The sequence below is a fragment of the Trachurus trachurus genome (genome assembly GCF_905171665.1).
Source record: "Trachurus trachurus genome assembly, chromosome: 12".
Classification (NCBI taxonomy): Eukaryota; Metazoa; Chordata; class Actinopteri; order Carangiformes; family Carangidae; genus Trachurus; species Trachurus trachurus.
The window spans coordinates 13640446-13661869 of record NC_139908.1 but is presented as its reverse complement, the minus strand read 5'-3'; the positions used below and the strand labels follow the sequence as shown (position 1 = coordinate 13661869).

The following is a 21424-nucleotide window of genomic DNA, read 5'->3' as shown; positions in this document are numbered from 1 at the left end:
AACATTTCAAATGCTTGCTTATCTGATAAAATGTGGCAAAATGGATGTTGCAGCTCACTTTGTACATGTTGACGTGGAAAAACCAACGACAAAAGGCAGTCTTTGATATATGACACTTGACTGGATATATCTATGTACAGTACGTGTGCTGTTTCTTTGTTTTGATCTGTTTACTTTGGTGTATTAGTCTGCATCTTGGTCACCGGATGTTGTTATGTGAACCTACACAAAGTTCATGGTAGATTAGTGCTGACTTGGCTGTGCTCATTCCCTGTTACTGGACAGGCAACAGCACTTTGTGGCCTAATTGAGCTGGCACATGAACAAGGACAGGCTGAGTGGTGGACAGCAACCTACTGTCAATATTGGGTCTGACTCTGAGATTTTTATTCATCTCTTGTCTCATTCCTTAAATCTCTCCTTTCCATATCTTACTAATTAATTATGGCTTACAGTATTCTGCTACAGTGTTAGTAGGAAGTATGTAAGGCACGGCTTTAGTGGCAGTTGGTGTCAGTGTCAGTGAAATTAGGTATGAAGTAAACAGACTGCTGGGAGGAACAAGATAAAAAATTGAATAGAAAAGGAAAATAGGTCTTGCATATAAAGAAGGAATGAAACAAAAATATGACTCACCCGCAACAAAGATCACTCTAAGAAATGGCTGAGTGCAAGCAATGCTGAGGGTAGGCAACGAAAAAAGCAGTGCTTGGTGTTGATTTGAAGGTTGAGTAATAACATGCTGAAGGTGAATTTTATTTTTTGCATTTTCAGCGAAGTGCAAGTCTGCAAAAAAACAAATAAACAACAACAAAAAAAAACATTCACAGTTAGTTTGGGCCCAAAATGGTAGACCAATTATGTTTGAAAATTGATAGTGGCGGTGGCGGTCAGTGACTGTGCTTTTATAGAATAAGTGGAAGTGGAGCACATAATACAAAATACACAAAGACCCAAGGACTTATAGTTTTAATTTCCATGTAAATGAAAGGTGTTTGCAGGTTTGTGAATAGCCTCTGTCTTTACAGCGCTGCGACTCGATGTTAAATGCAAACACTAGAAAATTGAGTCTCTGTTCTTTGTAGTGAGAGTAATAAATATTTTCTTTAGCACTATAGTTGAGTTTATCCTTTTTATTCTTTCCTGTCTACTTCTCTGTCTTTCCATATAACCCCTTCTTCCTCTCCAAAGTGCTGAATAGTTTTATTGTTGAGGGGACTCATTATTTTTTACTGCTGCTATAAAAATATAATTCTAGACCTTTTATTATTCTGCGTTGCTTTAATTATAGATTCTCTCTCTCTCTCTCTCTCTCTCTCTCTCTCTCTCTCTCTCTCTCTCTCTCTCTCTCTCTCTCTCTCTCTCTCTCCTTCTCTGTGTAAAGGTTGAAAGGTTGGCGTCTCTCTAACACTGAAGGCTTGTTCTCACTCCACCTTCCTTCACCTGGGCAAGCATGGCATTTTTAAGTGTCACCTGCTCTACATTTTGCCATGCACATCAGCTCCATGGCTGAGGATGGCATCTCTGCCACCTGAGGGTGCGTTCATTGCATTTCTAAAAGGCCAAAGCAGCGGATGGAGAATGCATATTTATTTAAGATTCTACAGGATGTGGCAACAGTCAGATTTTTCTTGTGACAGTTGAACTTTATTCCTTGATGGAAATGTCTGTGATTAGAGTAGATTGTGCAGTCACACATAAATCCTTGTAATTTATTTAGAGTTAAAGCATTTTAGAGTAATAGCTTCATCAGGAAAGGTCTCTGAGGGTCTTTATTTTGAGTTGTGTGTGAGTTGTTGTAATTGGACTGAATGAATTGATTTAACCGACCAGCTTACGTTCGGTGTGAACACTTTATGTCATCGCAACTTCATTGATCCATCTGTATGTGTGAAAAAGTTGCAGCTGTGCACAAAAATCGATAGAAATATCGTGGTGTGAGTTAAACAAGTACTAAGATGAATGAAAAGACATTCTGCTCAGTTTAGTAAGCCAAGTGAATATTCAATGTCCTGTGTTTTAAAAGTTGGTTTAACATTTGTTTTTGAATCTCAGATGGAGAGTATAACATGTACTTTCCTGTAAACACAGTCCAACAGTTTGTTCAAACATTGTGTTCCACATATTTTCTTTTAGAAAGATAGTTGTTGTCTTCTGGAGAATTGTTTTCCTCTCGTGTGGGAGGTGGTGAAATGCCGAAATAACACAGCAGGAACTATTGGATCAAAGCTGTGGTGGATAGTGTGACCCACAAAGCGCATGACAGCTACAAGGCAGACAGGGTTTTTCATCCTGTCTGTACGACAGTTTTGAAGCATAAGACATGTTCAGATGGGCTAGTGTTGGTCTGTTGTGGAGTCAGTCTGTCTTTCAGTGGTGGATCCACCTTGTTGGAGGGCCATTTAAGGTCCCCAGAGTACGACACAGACTATCTTCCCTTGACTTTTCATGGGCCACACAGAACTGTACACTTTAGTTTTTTAGTCTAATGTTTCAAAACTTTTGGATGGATTGTCATGACTGGATATTTATCTCCCCAAAAGATGAGGCCTACTGTCTTTGATGTCCCCTGACTTTTCCTTCTAGTGCCACCCTTAATATTGCTGGCTTTGAGCAAGTGGCAAATTCCAGCCAACACAGAAATACCAAAAACTGTAGTTCTTCAAATGGGGTTTACTATAAGATCGACTCCCACGTAAAATGGCCAACTTTACAGCAGAAATAAACATATCTACAGCCTTATATACAATATAACACGCTAAAGATAGGATATTGAATCTAGTAAACATGATACATGTTCAACATCAGCGTGTTAGCATCATAGCATTAGGTCGAAGCACTGTGCTGTGACAAATATTGTCATATGGAGCTGCTGGCATGGCTGTGAAACCTCTTAGCCTTGCTCAATAATTAAGAACAAGACCATGATCTGTTCTGAACCATTAACCATGCATCTGTAAGTGTGAACAGAAGCATTTGCATGTGTGTTTATGCGTTGTGGGTGTGTTTTCATTTGTGCATGTATCGACCCACAGTGCTGTCTCGTCTGCCATGCCCTATTTACTCACTCCTACTCGAGCGTACTGTGACCTCTGCTTCCAAAATGTCAGCGTTTCCGCTCTCGCATTTGCTTTTTAAAAAAAAACAGCTCTTTTTTCTTCCATGCCTCCTATTTCTTTTCCTTTTTTTTTTTTGAAAACGTCCGCATGTATTGTTTTCCATCACTTTAATCCCAAATGACTTCTTTTTACCGCATCTCAATAATGATTTTCTGTCCTTGTATGAGCTGATGTTACAAATAAGGCTAATGTATTCCATATGCCTGAGCACAGTATTGACTGTGTACCATGGTATCACTTGTAGTGTTTCAAGAATGAAGAAAAATCCCATTATAGAATCAATACAACTCCCACTCGTGCTCCCTTTACTGCAAACATGAGCACACTTTAAACCAATGTAAAATGGAGTCAAAAAAAGTGTCATATAGACTCAGGGAAGTTTTTCATTTGAAAGGCACATCATCTTACAGTTTTTTGGTTGGTTCTCTGGAGCTGACTTTGGTGTTTGTGGAGATTGTGGAGAACTGTGTATAAAATTCAAAACCAGCCAACTAATTAACTTTAACCTTTATGTCACTGTCACACTGCCCTAGCTTACATGGATTACACATTATCAGACCTGTGGTACTGATCTCTCTCCTGGATTTAACTGCACCACAATGTCCAGTTGAATGTTCTTTTCCACCAGCATTTGACTTAGAGTAGTAATTTCAAGTCCATTTCACCTGTGTTGTTTCCCTTTTTACTGCAGCTTCCCTGAAACCACTTTGCCCGTCTGTGATTACAACAACCCATTTGGTTTGGCTTCTACTCACAATGCGATAAAGACTGATTTTGGTACTCTTGAACCAACCTTTGTATTAGGAAGGCTCAGACGTACCAGGAAGATATTTCAAATAGTGTTTTCACTTTGTTCTTCCACTGCAGCCAGCAGCACAAAAACCATGCCAAGTTCAGTGTGGGAACGACAAACATCCCTTGTACCCAAGCTCTGAAATGCCAGTAGTGTTATCACACAACGAGGCTCCCACATTTTAGCTTCAGACTGTGCTCTTATGAGCAGGATTAATTAAAAATAGCACAAAGCCAATGTTAGCGGTGGCCATGTCAACATTGCTAACAAGTCTCCTAGAACTGTTAGCAGCACTAGGAGACTTACAGGAAGGAGAGAGAGGGGGGGAGAGAAAAAGTGACAGATGATAGACAGCGGACACACACACGGGCGCACAAACACACACACAAAACTAGAAAAGTAAGTAAAACCCAAAATAATTATGTTGGTCCTCAGATGGGAGATGACATAATGTAACAGTATGAACAGCCACAATGTGCAGAACACAATCACACTAACACACACACGCGCACTCACAAACACACACAAAGGCTACTGTCCTCTAGAGGCCATTTGATGTGTTTTTGTTTGCATGTGGGTAGTATTTTCAAAACTGTTGCCAGTTCTGACGTTGTCAAATTAACATCTTGTAAAGACTCACGTGGTATTTGATTGTTTTAGATTTGTGAGGTTTCCAGGCAACCAATGGAGAGTCCAGAAAGTCAGTGTGGCAAAGACATAGTAGAGTACACAACCGCCTTGTGCTGAACTAAGGCAACATCTCTGGCTGTGGCTTCATATTAAACCAATAGATTTGATGTCTGAAAGAAACCAAAGAAGTGTCTTTTGCCAAATGTCAAACTGATCATTAATATGAACCATTATGTAAGAGCGGTTCCTGGCCATAACCATCCCTCTCTTGTTTCCAATAGGTCAACTGAAGCTGTCAATCGTCCAAGAGCAAGAAGTACTAGTTGTTAGTGGTGAGTAATTTTAAAGGCTGCTCATACAAAGAGACACTGTTGTGCAGACATTTTGTGCCCTGTTCATTTTCTGTAGCCTAATACATAGTGTATGCTCTGCTTGGAGCTGGTAGAAAATTTGTTGAAATAATAACAGAGCATATCCTTTAGCATCTACTTCAATATAACATTAATCATGTGCAACATTTTCAGTCAAATATTTAATTGCCCAGTACAGATCTCCTGTCAAACCACGACGAGCGACCGTGACTGAGAAAGGCTTAGGTAGGCAGGAAAGCAGCTGGGAGCATTATGTAACAAAAGTGGCTGTTTATTTTGGTCTCTCAGCAACCAAAGCCATGCATCCCATCCTCCTTGTTGTTGAGTCTCCATCTCCCCACTCAGCACCTCTTGTGCCCCTTGTGTCTGAATGGCCATTCATTGATCCAGTGTTAAAGTAGATGTTTTTCACAGTATTAGTCTTTGTCCACCCATTTCTGTTTCATAACACAATCAATTAAATATATGAATTGCTATTTTTTGGGCTTTTTCGCCTTTAATGGAAAGTACAGTCGAGAGAGAGACAGGGATGGGGAGGCAGAGAGGGGGGCGACATGCAGGGCCGCTCGATGTGGGATTTGAACCGGGGCCGCCTGCAGTGGGGACTGTAGCCTCAGTCCCCACACATGGGGTGGCTGCTCTACCAACTGAGCTAAACACCTACCCTAAATTGCTATTTTTTTTTAAAATTCACATATAGACGGTGGGACAGAACATTAACTACAACACTACTACTAAATCCTGTATCCTCATAAATGATCATAGTCTCTGACCAGTCTCTCTCTTTTTGTAAATGCACCATAAATAGTGTTTTCAACAGTAAATCAGTAATAATACGTGCTTTATCTATTTTCTCCATAGAAAATGGTGCACAAAGTGAATTTAAAAACCTTGGTTGGGTACTTTCTGAGTTTTTACATTCGTCGTCAAGTGTTACTGAAAAGTCAGAGGTAATCAGAAATGGCAGTCACCCACAGGGAAAAACAATTGCACAAGGTAGCAACCTTAACCTGAGTGTACAGCTCTTACGTAGAGCCCTAAGGCATTACTGTGGCAAGTGTGGAGCCGAGCCTTCGGTACGTATGTGCCGGTTTGTGGTAAGTATATGCTCACACATCTGTCACTCAAAGTGGCACAAACTCAATTATGCATAACTTTAAGCCTCAATAACACTGTTTTTCATATCAGTCTGTAAACACGTGTGGTGGCCATTCGAGGAAGAGCAGCTTTTCAGCCCTGGAGGAGGTTACTGCTTGGTTCAGCACTATGTTATATAATTAGTACTTAATCTACTTCACAGAATGTAATTTTTTTTTCTACATTTAATGTGTAATGTGTGTACCAGTTACAAAATATGACAGCTAATAGTCAGCAGTTGAGTTTTAGACATCTAATAATAATCTGAATGATTTTATATTGTTATTCAGTTGACAGGTTGGATGTCATATAGATTTCCATACATATTACATAACCTCACTGACCCAACTTAACCTTAACCACTTACCATAACCCATCTGTCTCAGTATGCATGTGTTTTTCAGACCCATGTGGGGGCAGATAGCTTCAGAGGCCCTGTCATGTATTTTTATTTTCCCTTAGGAAACACCAGTAGGATGGAATCTCATTCAATGCTGTTCTGTGGCCCAGGATAAAATACCCACAATAAAATGGATTTGCTGGCAGCAATAATGGCAGAAAAAAATGGCATCAGACTAGAGCAGCTGTTTCTGTCAAGTTAGCAAATTTCCCTTTTCAGTTCGCAGCCACTGGAATTCTTTGAAATCATTTTCACAGCTTGTTAGTTCAAACAGTCAAACATCCTCTTATTCCTCCTCCACATACTGTGATTTAACAAGAAACAATGAGCTAATGGGAGTCAGGCTAGCCATATTAAGCATGGCAGCCCTTTTCTTTGACCAAATCATCTTGGATATGCCAAAAATGTGTCTGTACTCTCTGAGTCGCTAATATATGCACATGTGATCTACACAAACAAACCTTATCTTGCTTTTGTAGCACCAGTGAGCTCATTCCAACATTACGCATCATGCAGGATCTCAGCCACAGTAACTTTATGGTGGAGCATTGTTTTGTGGGTCCAGTAAGTGTTAGTGCTCTATTGGTACCAATAAATAGTTAGAGCCTATAATATGAAATCTGTAACATGATCCCCTGTAATGGGCTGTTTGATCATTTATCCAGCTGTATTTATATATGCTCACAGTTTTGGAAGCAAGAGGCATGCTGGAAGAGTGCCAGGGCCCATGTGACTCTTATGTTAAGGTATGTACCACTGCACCAAATTGAATACAAAAAAAAAAAGAGCTTACATCGACAATAGTGGAAACTCGATTACCTGTCACTTTCTTTTGCTGTGCTCTTCAGGTTGGCATGTTCCCAGACAGTGAACCAACAGACAGACAGAAGACTCAGATGGTTCCTCACTGTAGGAACCCCATCTTCCTACAAACCTTTTACTTGTGAGTATTCAATCAGTTTCCACAAACATTGTCATGAATTTGTTAAGATAATATAAGATAAGATAATCCTTTATTGGTCCCACGGTAGGGAAATTTACAGGGTTGCAGCAGCAGACAACAGCAAAGAAATGTATAGCACAGATAAGAAATAGCTAATAGCAATAGCAGTAAAAAAAAAGAAGCAGTATTTGTAATAGAGTATGAGGAAGAAGAAAAGTAAATTATATTGATGCATACCATTTTAAGATTTTTATGTAATAAAAAAGTATTATGGTTTTGTCACCTTGGGTTTAGATGGTACTCAGCTTTTATGTATCTTCTCCAGTCAGCCAGGATGTGAGGATTATGTAAATAATACCATACTCATCTTTCCATTCTACTTGATGTGTGTGCAAAGCTTCAGTGGGAGAAGGTAATATAGTTAGTCAGCAATTCACCTGAAGGTTTGTTCAGATAGAATACACGGTGAATTCTCGCTTTGCACCATTTGTGTGTTTTTATGTAAATAAGAGGCCCGGACCAATGTCTAAGAACTGCAGTATTTTTCTGTATTTACCCTCAAGTGTCTTTCTGGTTGGGTGGCACAAACTAATGCAGACACATCTGCACGGTGAATAAGAATATGCCTCACACCGCTGCAGGACACAGTTAAATTTGAAACTGACTTATTCTCTCTCCTTTGTTTTCAGTGTTGTCAGTGAGGGGGACCTTCATAAGAGACTGCTCTTCACCATGTGGAACTTCGACTCCACAACAAGGTAGCTGCTGGGAAAGTTTAGCATGGAGACAGTGTGGCTCATGATCATATTGACACGAGAGAGGAAAATGAAGAGTCTGTAACACATGAGCGAGAGCAGAGCACAATAGACACAACACTTCCTACTAGGTCAACAGCGTATCACTTTATAATTAATGCTGCTGCATACAGTACTTCGGTGTGTTGTTCTGTGTGTTTTGTGTTTATTTGTACACCCATGTCTGAATCTGGCAGAGTGAATGTGTTACTCTCGCCTCCCTGCCTCGGCAGACTTATGCAGAAACAGGGTCATTGCTGGGGATGCAGGACATATGGTCGAATGAGTCATACAGTTGCTGTGCTGTGTTGTGTTGGTAGGAAAGAAGAAAAGTATGACTATGTGCTTGAAGAACACTATTTTCTTAACATGTTTTATGCGGTTAAAGATGAATCGCCATTTATTTAATTTAGTCAATTCATTCTCTTTAACAAGTCTCACTGTTTTCAGTTGCAGTAGAACAAAATACCATGTTCAGGATACATTTGGAAGGTTATATACAGATTTGCAGTATAGAGTGACAGGCTTAAACGATGAGTTGAGTTTAGATCATAGAAAGATTATAAAGATAAAGACCTTTCGGGACAGTTTCTGGGACACAGATTAAGAGCGATTTACTCATCAGTTTGGGAAGCAATTAAGCCTCATTCACACCAAATGGCCACTGGTATTAATTAGGAAAAGCCAGTCGGAAAAACATATCCAAAATACATTTGATTCAGCAGCATTGCTCTATGATTATGGACATACAGTAGTGCATTTCTGTGATGTGTTTTTATTTTTGGTCAGCTAAAAGGTGTTGCTGTGTGTGTGCGTTTGAGGTCGCAGGACCTCTAATGCAATGTAAATAGATGCAGAGACTCTGAAATTCAGTTATGAGATAAAACCGCCAGGTCACTAATGTTATGTTTGGTGGAGATCCAGATACTTTTGGATTTTGCTCCATCAATTAGGCTTTTAATGTTAACAGGCTATGTAAAGTGACCTATACGGTATGTATAAGCAACAGCTCAAGAACAAAAAAAGTCTCAAAAATAGGGAAAAAGACCTGAATGGAACAATGTGAACAAGATTATTTTTTGCCTCTCACAACTGGCCATTTGTGGAAGATGGAACATATGACCAACTCAGGATCGCTGCAAGGGTGAACTTTAACCCTGCACCACGCACATCCTCCCCAGATGCCGTTTTTTCCCGTAAAGTCCAGCCTGAAATGTCATTAAAACGTGCTTATTCAACTGTTGTGAGGAAATAGTGGAAGGCAGTGCCTCTTCAGCAAATCGTCTTAAACTTGACAGGACACTGGCCAGAGAGCTGCTGGGGCCAAACACAGCTGGTCACCTCTTGAGTGTGAGATTCCTGTAAGTGATGGACACAGTGAGGCAGAGTGCTGCAAAGACAACACAAAAAGAAGACCTAAAACTCTCACAGAGATCAGACTTTGGCCACTACCATTACCTTTAAATAATTTCTCATTCTTATTGTGTCTTCTGTGGACTTCTTAGGTTTGGATGGTGATTGACCATGTAACCTACAGTAAACTAAAAGTATTTATGAATCAACAACAATCCATTAGATAAGCCGTTAACCTTATGCATTATTATCTATTTAGGCATAACAGTGTACAGCACTGCACACTATAACTACGTTTTTGGTAATCAAAGGAATAAAGTATACTAGGATTTGGCAACAAGTAGTCTTAAAAAGCATCACCACACTTATCCTTTCAGAGAGGCAATTGTCTTTTCCTGTATCCATGGCTGAAAATAGCGGGCTTACGTAGTGCGCAGACTATTCTTGTGAAAACGTGCGACGAAGCTAAATCAGGATTTTTGTGGTAGAACAGGATATTGTAAACTCAATTGTGTCTTTATGTTAATGCAGCGCCGCTTTTTCGGTCACTGGTTCTTTTTTAGTGAGTGGAGCCAAGAAATATTTCAGGTGCTGATTTATGCTGACGGCCAGTTTGCCCTGAAAACAGCATCAGCAGCTGCATTAGTCCGGTCCAGCTGGGAGGTTGTCGAGAACTGTTTTTCTCATGTATGCATAATTAAACATCCCTACCCACTCCGCTGCCAACGCTACCACCACCACTGCACCGCACACCACATGCAAACACACATCTGTCTTTTTCACTGTTAGTTATGTTGACATACACATGAAAAATATTTCCCAAGCGTCACATCTTTATTACTTTAAACTTTTTATTATTGTTTTATTGCCTTCATTATGGTTTATTATGCTTTTAACAACACAACTTTCACACAAGGGATCAATGTTGCTCTCTCTGTTTCATTAAAAAGGGGTTTGTGGGGTATACTGGGATAAGATTATATGTGGCAAAATCTGACATCAAGATGAAAACACCATTAAAATTTAAAAATATCCCTTTGGTTAGTTTGGATTTGTTGCTCGATCTGTTTGATTTAATGCTCCTGGGTCATAAAACTCATTTCATCTGTCAGACCTGAGTTGGATGACACATCAGCTTTGCTTACGGGTATTCATTGATTTTCATCCCACTTATTTATTCTCTCTGTTTGTCTCTGTGTATCAACAGGATGGGTGCTCTGCTGGGCTGCATGAGCTTTGGTCTCCGCTCTCTTATGGACTCAGACCAGGTGAGTTTGAATACAGAGATCACAGGTAGAAAGATATTCTGTAAACAGTGTCCTTAGCTCCCTTTTCAACTCTAGCTCATTCTGTGTGTGCATGGTTATCTATGTGTGTGTGTGTGTGTCCATCCATTAGACCATGAATCTAAGAGTTTAGTTCAGTGTGAATGAATTCCAGTGACCTCAATAGTCGAGAGGAAACACTTTGGGGTTACCAGTGTTACAGCACAGCAGTGTTGCCGCCAGATATTGGAGCGAGACACACTTTGAGTCACTCTCTCTACTGAAATGTTATGGGTCACACACAGACACATGGCCTTTCTTTAAACTTAAGCCTCACTGAGTCTCATTTTCTTCCATTTGATGAAATAAAACATAAGTTTGACTCTTTAAAAATCAGAGTTAATGAAATGCGAAGATGAGAAGATGATGATGTCGTACCGCGCACAGAGACTTGTTTTCTGTCACAAAACAACAAGGCTCAAAGTCACTTCCTTTTGTCAGTCTTTGTTCGAGCTGTTGAAAACACAGCACATCCTGTTCTCATCGCACATTTTGTTTCTTAGCTGTTGCTTTGGCCTTTGTGCTCGATAAGAGGCTTTTGCAACTGCGGGACTGTCAGTGCGTGTACAAAATCAGATGACAATCAATTTATTGACTAAGCAACCGACTGTGCCATCACCACCACCGCCAGAATACACACAAGGACACACACACACATATACACATTAACACACTCTGAAATTGGTCGAAAACTGCAGTAAATGTTTGTTGGGGTGAAACATTTTTATTTCCAGACACTTATTACTGACGACTTGCTAGGCAACGTGGAGAGGGCAACTACTCAAACACACAATGACAGACACACAAAGGTCCACACCACTTCTTCCTGCACTCACACATCATAATACAGAAGAACACTCAGTTTTTCTTCCCAAACTGTCCCAGGTGATAGCAGATAAATGTGAGGTCCAAGAGTTCAGTGTTGCTCTTTAGCTGAGTTAGAAATAATAGGTTCTGCTCCTCAGCTGTACAGTAAATGCACATACCTGCTTTTCTTAGCTCTTTCTCTTCACTCTTTAATTATTCAGCTCTAATATATCTTTCCTCTGCCTTTGCAAATGTGCACATCTTCCCCTGCAGTGTATCCCATATTCCCATTTAAAACAAAGTACATATTTCTGTGTTTAATGCAGTAACTACTGCAAATGGTATGTGATGCCCCAGTGCCTGTTTGTTATTACATTATTTAGCATGCATAAGTATGTTCTTTCAAGACAATATAAAGACAGCAAAGCAGATGCATTCCTTTTACAGAGAATATCTTTAAAGCACAGTCGTAGAGAAAGTTGGAACCCGTATGATCATAGTGTAGTGGTTCCAGCGTTTACAAGAAAACCCCACATAAGAAAGAGCAACAACTTCTGCCCAGAAACCATTCGTTGTGATACGTGGCTCTGTACCAGTGGAGTAATCGGCACTAATGAACCCTAAAATCTGAGCTCTTTGTGAAGTAGAAAATAGAAGTATCCTCCTGATGTTTGAACTAGCCACATACTTCAATGGACACAAAAACCTCTCACTTCTGCCCCAAGAGACTTTTTTAGGCTGAAAAGTAAAATGATGAATTGATGCAATTTTTTATTTCTCTCGCCAAGACTATAAAGAAGCTGAATATTTCAGTTTGAATAACATTTTCAGATGATGGTGATTACAATGAATGATTGTTGTTTTTCTCTCGGGCTGAGAAGTCGACATAAACTATTGGAACTTAATTTGTTTTTTCAAAAGTTAAATTAGGAAAACAATCATGAACACAGCTGCACATTTACAAAACCTCCTGTTTCATCTCAGAGTCACCACAGTAAGACTTTTCTGGAGTTTCAATTAGCATCCACATGAAGTGAGGAAAACAAACAAGGGGAATAAATGATATTTTAGTCTGGCTGGTGCTTCCTTCCGCTAACATTTATCCCAATGAATTTTTAATTGGCTTAATATGCTAATGAGGGACATTTGACTTTGAGTCATAGGGAGTTTTGTCATTTCATCCCCTCCATCACATCCGTTATTCTCTACTGTTTTTTTTATTTTTATTTCTCATTCATCTCTTCCTAGAAACTCATCCAATTCTGTGCCCGTCCACTGTACTCTTATTTTATTTCAGAGGCATTCAGAGCTTTTGAGTGTTAGCTGTTGTTTCTCTCTGGCCTGTCACATCTTGTTGTCTGTTTGCGCCCTTTTTGTCGCTTCGTGCCCTTTGTTTCTTTCCCGTCTCCCACTTTTTCTTTTCATCTCTCTCGTCTATCCCCCAACCGACTAACGGCTCTTTTTGCTCCACTCTTTTCCCCCTTTTGTCACCCGTGCATGGTAATATTGAACGATGGAGTAAATCCCTCACTGACTCTCAGGACATATGCCCTCCCCTCCCCCTTCCCCTATACAAGTTCCCTGCCTGTCCTCCCCCCTTGTCCCACAGCCTGCAGAAATCTGTCCACTCAGATAAGATGCTTTTAGAATGGAGATTATTGTCACTGTCCATGGCGTCACATTATTTAGTACAAAAGAGGAGAATGGCGGTGTGTGTGTTTGTGTGTGTGTGTGTGTGTGTGTGTGTGTGTGCTGTAATGAATGTGTGACACAGTAAAATGATGGTAAAGCTTATGACAGTGTTTTCATGTCCTTGTTTGCAAGACTGTGTCCACATCATTGGGATTACAAATCAGACCCCCCTCGCCACAGCCTGCACAGCTTTATGTAACACACGTACAGTAGTGGCAAACAACTAACACACATGTACACACACGCACACACACACACACACAAACACACACACACACACACCATCTGGCTCACAGGGCAGAAGTGCAGAAGTGGGGGCATCAGCTGGAATAAACTAAAGCATTGTGAGTGGAGAGTGTGGTCATATGTGTGTGTGTGTGTGTGTGTGTGAGTAAGTGTATGTATGTCTGTGTGTGTATGTGTTGGTTCAGCGTTTGCAGCCCTGGAGGAGCAAGCAAATTGAGTCTGTGTGTGTGTGTATGTGTTCTCATCTTTGCTGTTGTATGTATGTTGTTTATATGCTCACAGAGTTTTCATTTTAAATTTAGTGCTCATTTGGTTAAATCCCCAAGCTTAAAGTCAGCACTCACGCACACACAGACACACACACACACATATAGTCAGTCTTTGTGTCTTTGCTGTAGGAGGTTCATGGATGGTACTACCTACTGGGTGAAGAGGTGGGGAGGACGAAGCATCTCAAAGTGCCCACACAACACAACTACCACACTCCTGGTAAGTTAACTTAATCATTAAACATTCATGAATGTGTCAGGTCAGAATACTGATATTTCCATTATATGTTATAAAAGTGAATATTTTTTTATGAGAAAAATCTCTGTGACTTTGTTTTAGAATCATATTCTGTCACCTGTAATGAAACTGGTGGTGACGACGACACAAACTTTTGCAATGATACCAGTTCTTGTCACTCTGTTTAACATCATATTGAAGGATAAAATCATAATCACATAAAAAGGTTAATGTGTGGGTCATACAAATCTTGAATAAAAATGGCAACACTGGCAAACACGACTGGAGTTAAGTACAGTGAAGTAAGCAAAAGCAAAAGCTCTATCTATTTTTTTTTTCATGTGTGTATGTGTGTGCCTGAAGTGTGGCAGTCTCGCGGCTCTAAGTCTTTATCAGTCTTTGGGCTGGGAGGTGGGGCGACTGGGGGAAGCGAGGGATTAAGAGAGGGAAAGAGAGAGGGATTGGGAGAACGAATAAGGGAAAGACAGAGAGAGTAGGAGGGAGGGAGGGGTCTGGACCAAACTCTGACGCGTCACAGTTGCCTGAGAGGGAGAGAGAGAGAGAGAGAGAGAAGGAGAGAGAGACGGAGCTCTTCTATACCATTCGCTGCTGGAGTGGATCTCCCCGCACACATTGACACACACACCCACCCATCCAACTCACACACTGACACATACACACACACACACATACACACACACCCACACACGCGCGCACACCCACAGACACGTCTGTTTGGAAATCTCTTTTTCCTCTCTCCTCCTTGGAGTGCTCTTTCTTTTCCTACTTATGTTTGCACTCACTTGTAGTTTCACGTTGTTGGTGGTGGTGTGTGTGTGTTGGAGTTATGCTCTGTGCCAGCCATAAGAGCAGCCTAGACTAGGTGAGTACTATGTTTGTGTTTTTGTGTTGTCATACTTATAGACTACTCAGAGCGCAGCAGATTTTGCAACGTGGACCGAAGTGTTTTTTTTTTTTTTTTTTGAGGATGCAATAGCAATGTATTCTCTCCGTCTGTTGCACTCTGTCTTCTTCTTGTCTCCTCTTTTATCTTGTTGCTTGTTTCCTCTCTTTTATCTTCTATCTATGCATTCCTCTTCTGTGTGCTTTTATTGTTGCTGTCATTATTTTAAATCAGCCTTTGTTACACTGTGCACACGCTGCTAATCTGTCACTTCTCATCTAATTTTCGATTGCTATGCTAAATTGGTCACAATTGCTTTCCATGGAAGACCCCTTTAAGGAGCTTATCTTACCCACTCAGTGGATTACTTACAGTACGACCCCACGTTTTTGCACACACATGTACAAACGCATCACATCACCGCACACTGACGTACACATATTCCCACATAACACTTTTTTTCCCTCCCCCTCCGCGACCCCAATGCTTTCAGCACCGCCGAGTTTCCCTTTGCTCATTCACGTCGTCTCATTCTGGGTTTTGAGAATGATGGTGATATCATAAGACGTTAGCTTACCCATCCCAATTTACACTGCTTGGCTGAACTAGGCTAATCTACCTCATACAACTTTAAAATTAGTTCTATGCTTCTGTGGATGGAACTGGGACAGAGGTATCAGATTGGACAAGAGTCAGCCAGTGGGAAACCATTATAAGGCTTGCATGAGGAGATCCTGACTTGTGCTCAAGGGTTACATATGCAAGTAGCTCTTTCAGCTGTGGGATGATAGGCTGGGACGTGTTGAACTATAATATGCAATTACTAATAGTAGCCAAAGCTGCTTGGAAAGCGGAATAAAGGAACATTTAAGTTCATTGATTTCATATAGGATGTCATGGCCACAAAAGGAAAAAGAAACAGCATGTTTAGCTCTATTAATGGATGTAGAATGTTTTCATCTTTCCCAGTGGCAGTACTGCCCCATTACTGTCTCATCTGATTCATGTGTATGTGTGTGTGTATGTTTGTGTGTGGGAGTGGGGGTGCATACACATGCATGCACTTCTGTGTTGCCAGCTGGCAGAATGTAGGCCATGGAGGCAGCGCAGCACCATGACATGCGCTAACATGGAAATGACCAAAATCTCATTCATTGCACTATCACTCAGTGTGTCACCAGTGTCTCACTCACTCTCCCCCTCCCTGCTTGTTTGCCTGTATATTTGTTTGTATTGTTTAGTTTGTCTCTTTCACACTATTGTCCATGTGGTTAAGAATACCCCTGAGCCTTTTCTCTGTCTTTTCCATCTCATCTCCCCCCATTTCACCTGTACTCTCATTCACCCTCCTCTCTCTGTTTTCTCAGACGTCTCTGCTTCTCTGGCATCCTTGTCATTTGTCATTTAATCCTCAGTCCATTTTATGTGCTCAGGAACTGTGGCAGAATGCAAAAGCGCATTTCTAAACAAACAATTGAATGTAACACTAACTACCACTCTATTGAATTCCTTACTTATATTTACAACATATCATCACAGGAAACCTTACAGTAAATGACAGGAATTAGTAGGAGCATTCTGGGAGCTTGGCAGCCTCACACTGATCATGAAATGCTTTGGATTCAAGGCCAGTTTATATATTTTTTCCTCTTACCATCAAGCCTCTTCTCTGACTGTCTCTACTCGAAAGCAATGGTGCCATAGCAGCGATATTTAACATCTTGTCAGTATTTAAGAATAATGAAGCTATGCCACAAGAGTTTCTCCTCGAGAGTTTCTGCATAAATGAGCAAGTTGCTGAAGAGTTTATTTAGAAAATATTTATTCTCAAAGGAAAAAGTCTTTTTAACTTAGTTGAAAGTGTTAGCTGAGTTGGAAAAAATACCGAAATTTATCCGACACACAGTAAATGCTGCCAGTCTGCAAGACAACACTAGGTGAATATCAGGGGGTTGATACCATATCATGAACTTTTTTTTTCTTTTCGTGATTTTTAATGTCAGACTCGCGGTAATATTTGTGCTCTCGTGGAGTGCTCAGGAGGGGCTGCTCATTAGGAGCTGTAGTGGGTTGTGTGTGTTTGTTGATGTGTTGGTTTGTTTTTGTGCAGTGCTTAAGGGAATTGAGATATGCACTGTTTGTGTATAGGTACTATTTAAGAGCAGTGGGTGAAGGAAGTAAATTCTGTAGACTTCCACTCCAGTCACACAAGGGTGAAACAGGTGACTGTAAATCCAAAAATGGAAACACGTTGTGGATGCAAATGATGCGAGGATTTCAGTTGTTCCAGATGCATGCAGAGAGATAATTACGTTATAGTCACTGTTCTTCGATTTCGTGATTAGAAAACATTAGCGTAGAGCTAAGAGTAGATAATGAATGTTGTGGAATAAGGTCGGGAGTAGATTAGGTAGACAGATGTACCATCAGAGGGAAATTGTTTGGGCTTGGTTAGCCGAAAATTTGTCCATATTTTAATGAAGAAAAAAAAAAACTTCAGGTAAAATGCAAAGTGTCACCCAGAAGCAACAATCAGCTTGCCAATAAGTTGAGGTGAAACAAAACATCAACTTCACATTCAATTTTCACTTTCCAACAGTATCAAACTGGCAGTCTTTTTAATAATTGTTTTTCAATAATATCATGTACATAAATGAATATGTTTTACCTTTTAATATTTGTATTTTAAGATGGATTATCTCTGTATGTTGTCAAACTAAACTGAAGTCAGCTGTTTATATAACTTATGTGACAGCTTCACTTTCATAATGCTATAACTCCACATCGACTTTGAAAGAAAGTCTTTGTAGACAAATATCATCTGTTGAGATCTTCCACTGGTTTGCTAGATTGATCCATGTTAATGTCCACAAACTCTCTCCAGAGTTGCAACATTTGGATCAGTGTGTCTGACTAATCCCCCACTCAGAGACCTGTGCCAGCTCAGAGTCAGGGCAGTGCCAGGCTGCAATCCCCGAGGGCAGAATTATGTTGGACAAGCAGCCCATCTACACATGATGTGGCATCATCCTGACCTAATGGGGAGGAGACACAGTTGGACTGTTGCACAGATGCAGAAATCTCCTCTGGTCAACAAGTCAAAATCAGCAGTGAGGTGATTCTATAAATACATTTCTAGTTGCAAAAGTGTGACACAGGTCATTCCTCTGTGTCATTGACCTTTATTGTCAAAATCACATCAGTGAGTCACACTGTTGTACCGGGTGTCGTGTTGCTTCATTGTGATCAACATGGGTACATGGGTTTATTTTGAGTCAATCCCACAGGCATCCTGCTGCTGTACATACTCACTAGAACATCGAATGAAGCACCAAACAAATCAAGTAACATTTGATAAAAATTATAGTACCCAGCCTTTTTAGGAAAACTTTTTTTTATTATTGAATATATATATTTCTCACCCATTTGGAGCAAAAATAAATGGTCTTGTGGCTGAGTGCAGCAGACAAGCTGGAGAGGTCAGAACCCATTGAAAGATGGACTATTGTTGATCTTTGACACCATTATAACAGGAACATTTGAAAGAAAATGTGCTTTTTCACAGAAGAGAGCTATCACAAAACATGTAGACAGAAAAAGAGGCGATATCTCTAAATATCACATTGTAAGAAGTCATTCTTCTCTTTACTCTCCGGAACCATTGTGGCTCAGGCAGACTTTCCTCTTTGCCGCTACAACAAAACCTATCCGCCGAGGCTGACAGCTAATTACACTGTAGGGCTACAGTAAAAAGGCTGCTGCCTTAACTTTACTAAATGTGCGTGGAGAAAAGAGACTGTGCATGAGTGACAGCCAAACAACATTATTGTTATAAGGAGTGACAGGGCAATTAGAGTTGATTTTCAGAACACATTTCTGTATAATGCAGTAGTAGCTACAGAAACCACTGTACAGATGCAGCTGTTTGAGCCCCGGTGCTGGTGTACACATGCGGTCCAAATATAGATTATCGAAACAGGAATCACTTGCTTTGATTCATTTTGTTTACAAATTTCCAGAAAAAAACCTTTAAAACAGCAGAAAAAATCTGTATAAACGTTGTGTATTCTAGTTATTAACTGATTACACATCAGAGGAGATTAAAAAATCTAATGAGTTTCTCTTCATTAGAGGAAACAGTCACTGGGTTGGTGGGACATTTTTTGGGGATTAGGTAATAATCAGCCAATGTGTGCATGTTGCACATGAGCAAATCTTTGCCGTCTGCGGATTTATGACTGATGAACGACAAAAGCGAGTGTTTGAGAAACCCCCTTCGCTCTGCTCCTTTGGCTTGCGGAGTGTGTCAGTGGAGACAACTGACCCACAGTGACATGTACGTGTGTGTGTTTTTGACCATGGATAATACATTTCCCTCCAATAAGCTGACGATGTGGGTCAGGTGGTCCCCATATGGGCGAAAGCAGAAAATAGCAGAACAGCCATTGGGCTCGTGCTCATAAAGTGTGTCATCTGCTTCGTACACACACTTTGTTTCACTACTCATAATGGGTGAATGGGGACCCAGACATACTGTACACACACATAAACACTGCCAGGCCTTTCCAGATGGCAAACTGTGCCTTTAAATCAGCAGATTAAAATGTTGCCTGTGATTAACTCATATGGAAGTGGTGGACAAGGACACACGGGATGGGGTGGGATGGGGTGGGGGGTTCAGATGTTTTTAAATTGTTATTGATAATGTGTGATCATGTTGGACAATGTGTTGATGAGGAACTGTCTGACATGGCATGCGTCTGATGGTTTCTGTGAAGGGTAACATCGACCCCGGGCTGATATCCACTTGATCTGAAGTGAAGCATTTGACCCCGTGGCTCTGATCTCTCTACTACTGTGTTGCACTTTGCGTGCCTTTGACATTGTCATTATAATGTTACCTCTCAGTGGTAGAAAGTACTATTAGAGTCATGATGAAACTGACCGGTATGGATTTCTGATCCTGTGAAACCGAATCTGTTATGAAAAACTAAAATTACTGGTCTGTAAATGGAAAAAATCTCAAGCACGTCTGACTGTTTTTGTGTTAGCATTCAAATCTAACGTCTGCTTCTCATTTTCCCATTTTCAACAACTTTAGTTTATTGTTAACATACTTTCCTGTCTCCCAAAAATGGTATGTGTATTTGAATCTTGCATACTGATACAATGTAGTATAGTGAACGTATTTAAAGGCCCTTTGCATATCCACATGTGTTTTCACTCAGACCTCCGCAGAGGCTGAAGTTGGGTTTTTGAAGTATTTGTGCATCAGCAAACCTTACAGACCCATAATTATCGGTGTTTTTTTCACAAAAGATATTTCACACTAGGAAAGGCAGAAGTGTAATTAATAAAATTAATGATAGCTGAATTCCATTTACTCAGTTCCAGGCTCCTGGTTTTATTTATGCTGCCTCACTGTCACATTGTCAGAGCTTATTGGGATGGTTGAATTGAACATAGCAGCGCAATTATTAATGTTTTATCTACTATGACTTGCTTAAATTCTAAATATCTGCAGGAGCCTATAAAAAAAATAATGTTCTCCAACTTAACTGCATGGTGCAGGCTTAATTAGGACACAACATATTCTAAATTTTTAAAGACATATCCCAAGTGAAAAGCTACACCATATGACTGACAATAGAACTGAGACGAGAGAAGTTTTGTTTTGTCTTTGAAATGAAAAACTTTGGCTGGTGCTGACCTTTTTCTATCAGACATTTTGTAAAGAAATATACTGTAAGTGTTGCATGAGCTGCGCTTTCAAAGAGAAAAGATGTAACAACAAAGAATAGACAGGAACGGGTCTGGAGAGTTTAAATAAGCGCTGGTGGACCGGCCTCATTTTGTGACTGAAACAAAACAATCTCTGAGAATTTGATGCATTGTTAGGAAACTCTAAATACATCTGTTGGTGATTGACCACAGGAACATTGTGTCTTCTGGAAAAATTAGGGGTGATGGCGAGGGGAGGGGGGTGTGGGTCATCCACCAGTCAGCTCAGACAACCACAAAGGATGCTGGCACGTTCGACTATCCAAACTCTGCGCCTCACAAGCACAAATCTCTGCAGACTGCAAACCGCCAAATAGCATAGTCTTTAATCTCCAGTGGGTGGACACATCCATGTGTTGGGGTCAGAGGCAATGAACCTAGACGGCTGAAAGTCGTCATGGACACAAAGTAAATTAGAATCAGTTTCCTGATGGGCAGACATGTTGAGCCTGCAGTGGGTAGGCGGAACTAAGTCGGCGCGTCTGGGGGGCAGAGTGTGACTGCCAATAAGAGGTGCGCTCATGTGGAAAATAAGCATATTCCTCTCCTGCGCTGCAGATATTCTTATCATGTGTCACAGCACGTACCGACAGTTCTCTGTGAATGACACGTCATTTTCACA

The 21424-nt window shown here is 40.5% G+C and overlaps 1 protein-coding gene across 1 annotated transcript in view; it reads left to right on the top strand.

Moving 5' to 3' along the window:
• rgs3a (regulator of G protein signaling 3a) overlaps positions 1–21424 on the top strand; it is a 136590-nt gene that overhangs the window by 4819 nt on the left and 110347 nt on the right. The window contains exons 3-8 of the mRNA XM_083983405.1: positions 4824–4874; positions 7138–7196; positions 7299–7393; positions 8083–8151; positions 10748–10808; positions 14009–14099. Coding sequence (XP_083839531.1) covers positions 4824–4874; positions 7138–7196; positions 7299–7393; positions 8083–8151; positions 10748–10808; positions 14009–14099 — 426 coding nt within the window. The remainder of the gene's footprint in view (positions 1–4823; positions 4875–7137; positions 7197–7298; positions 7394–8082; positions 8152–10747; positions 10809–14008; positions 14100–21424) is intronic.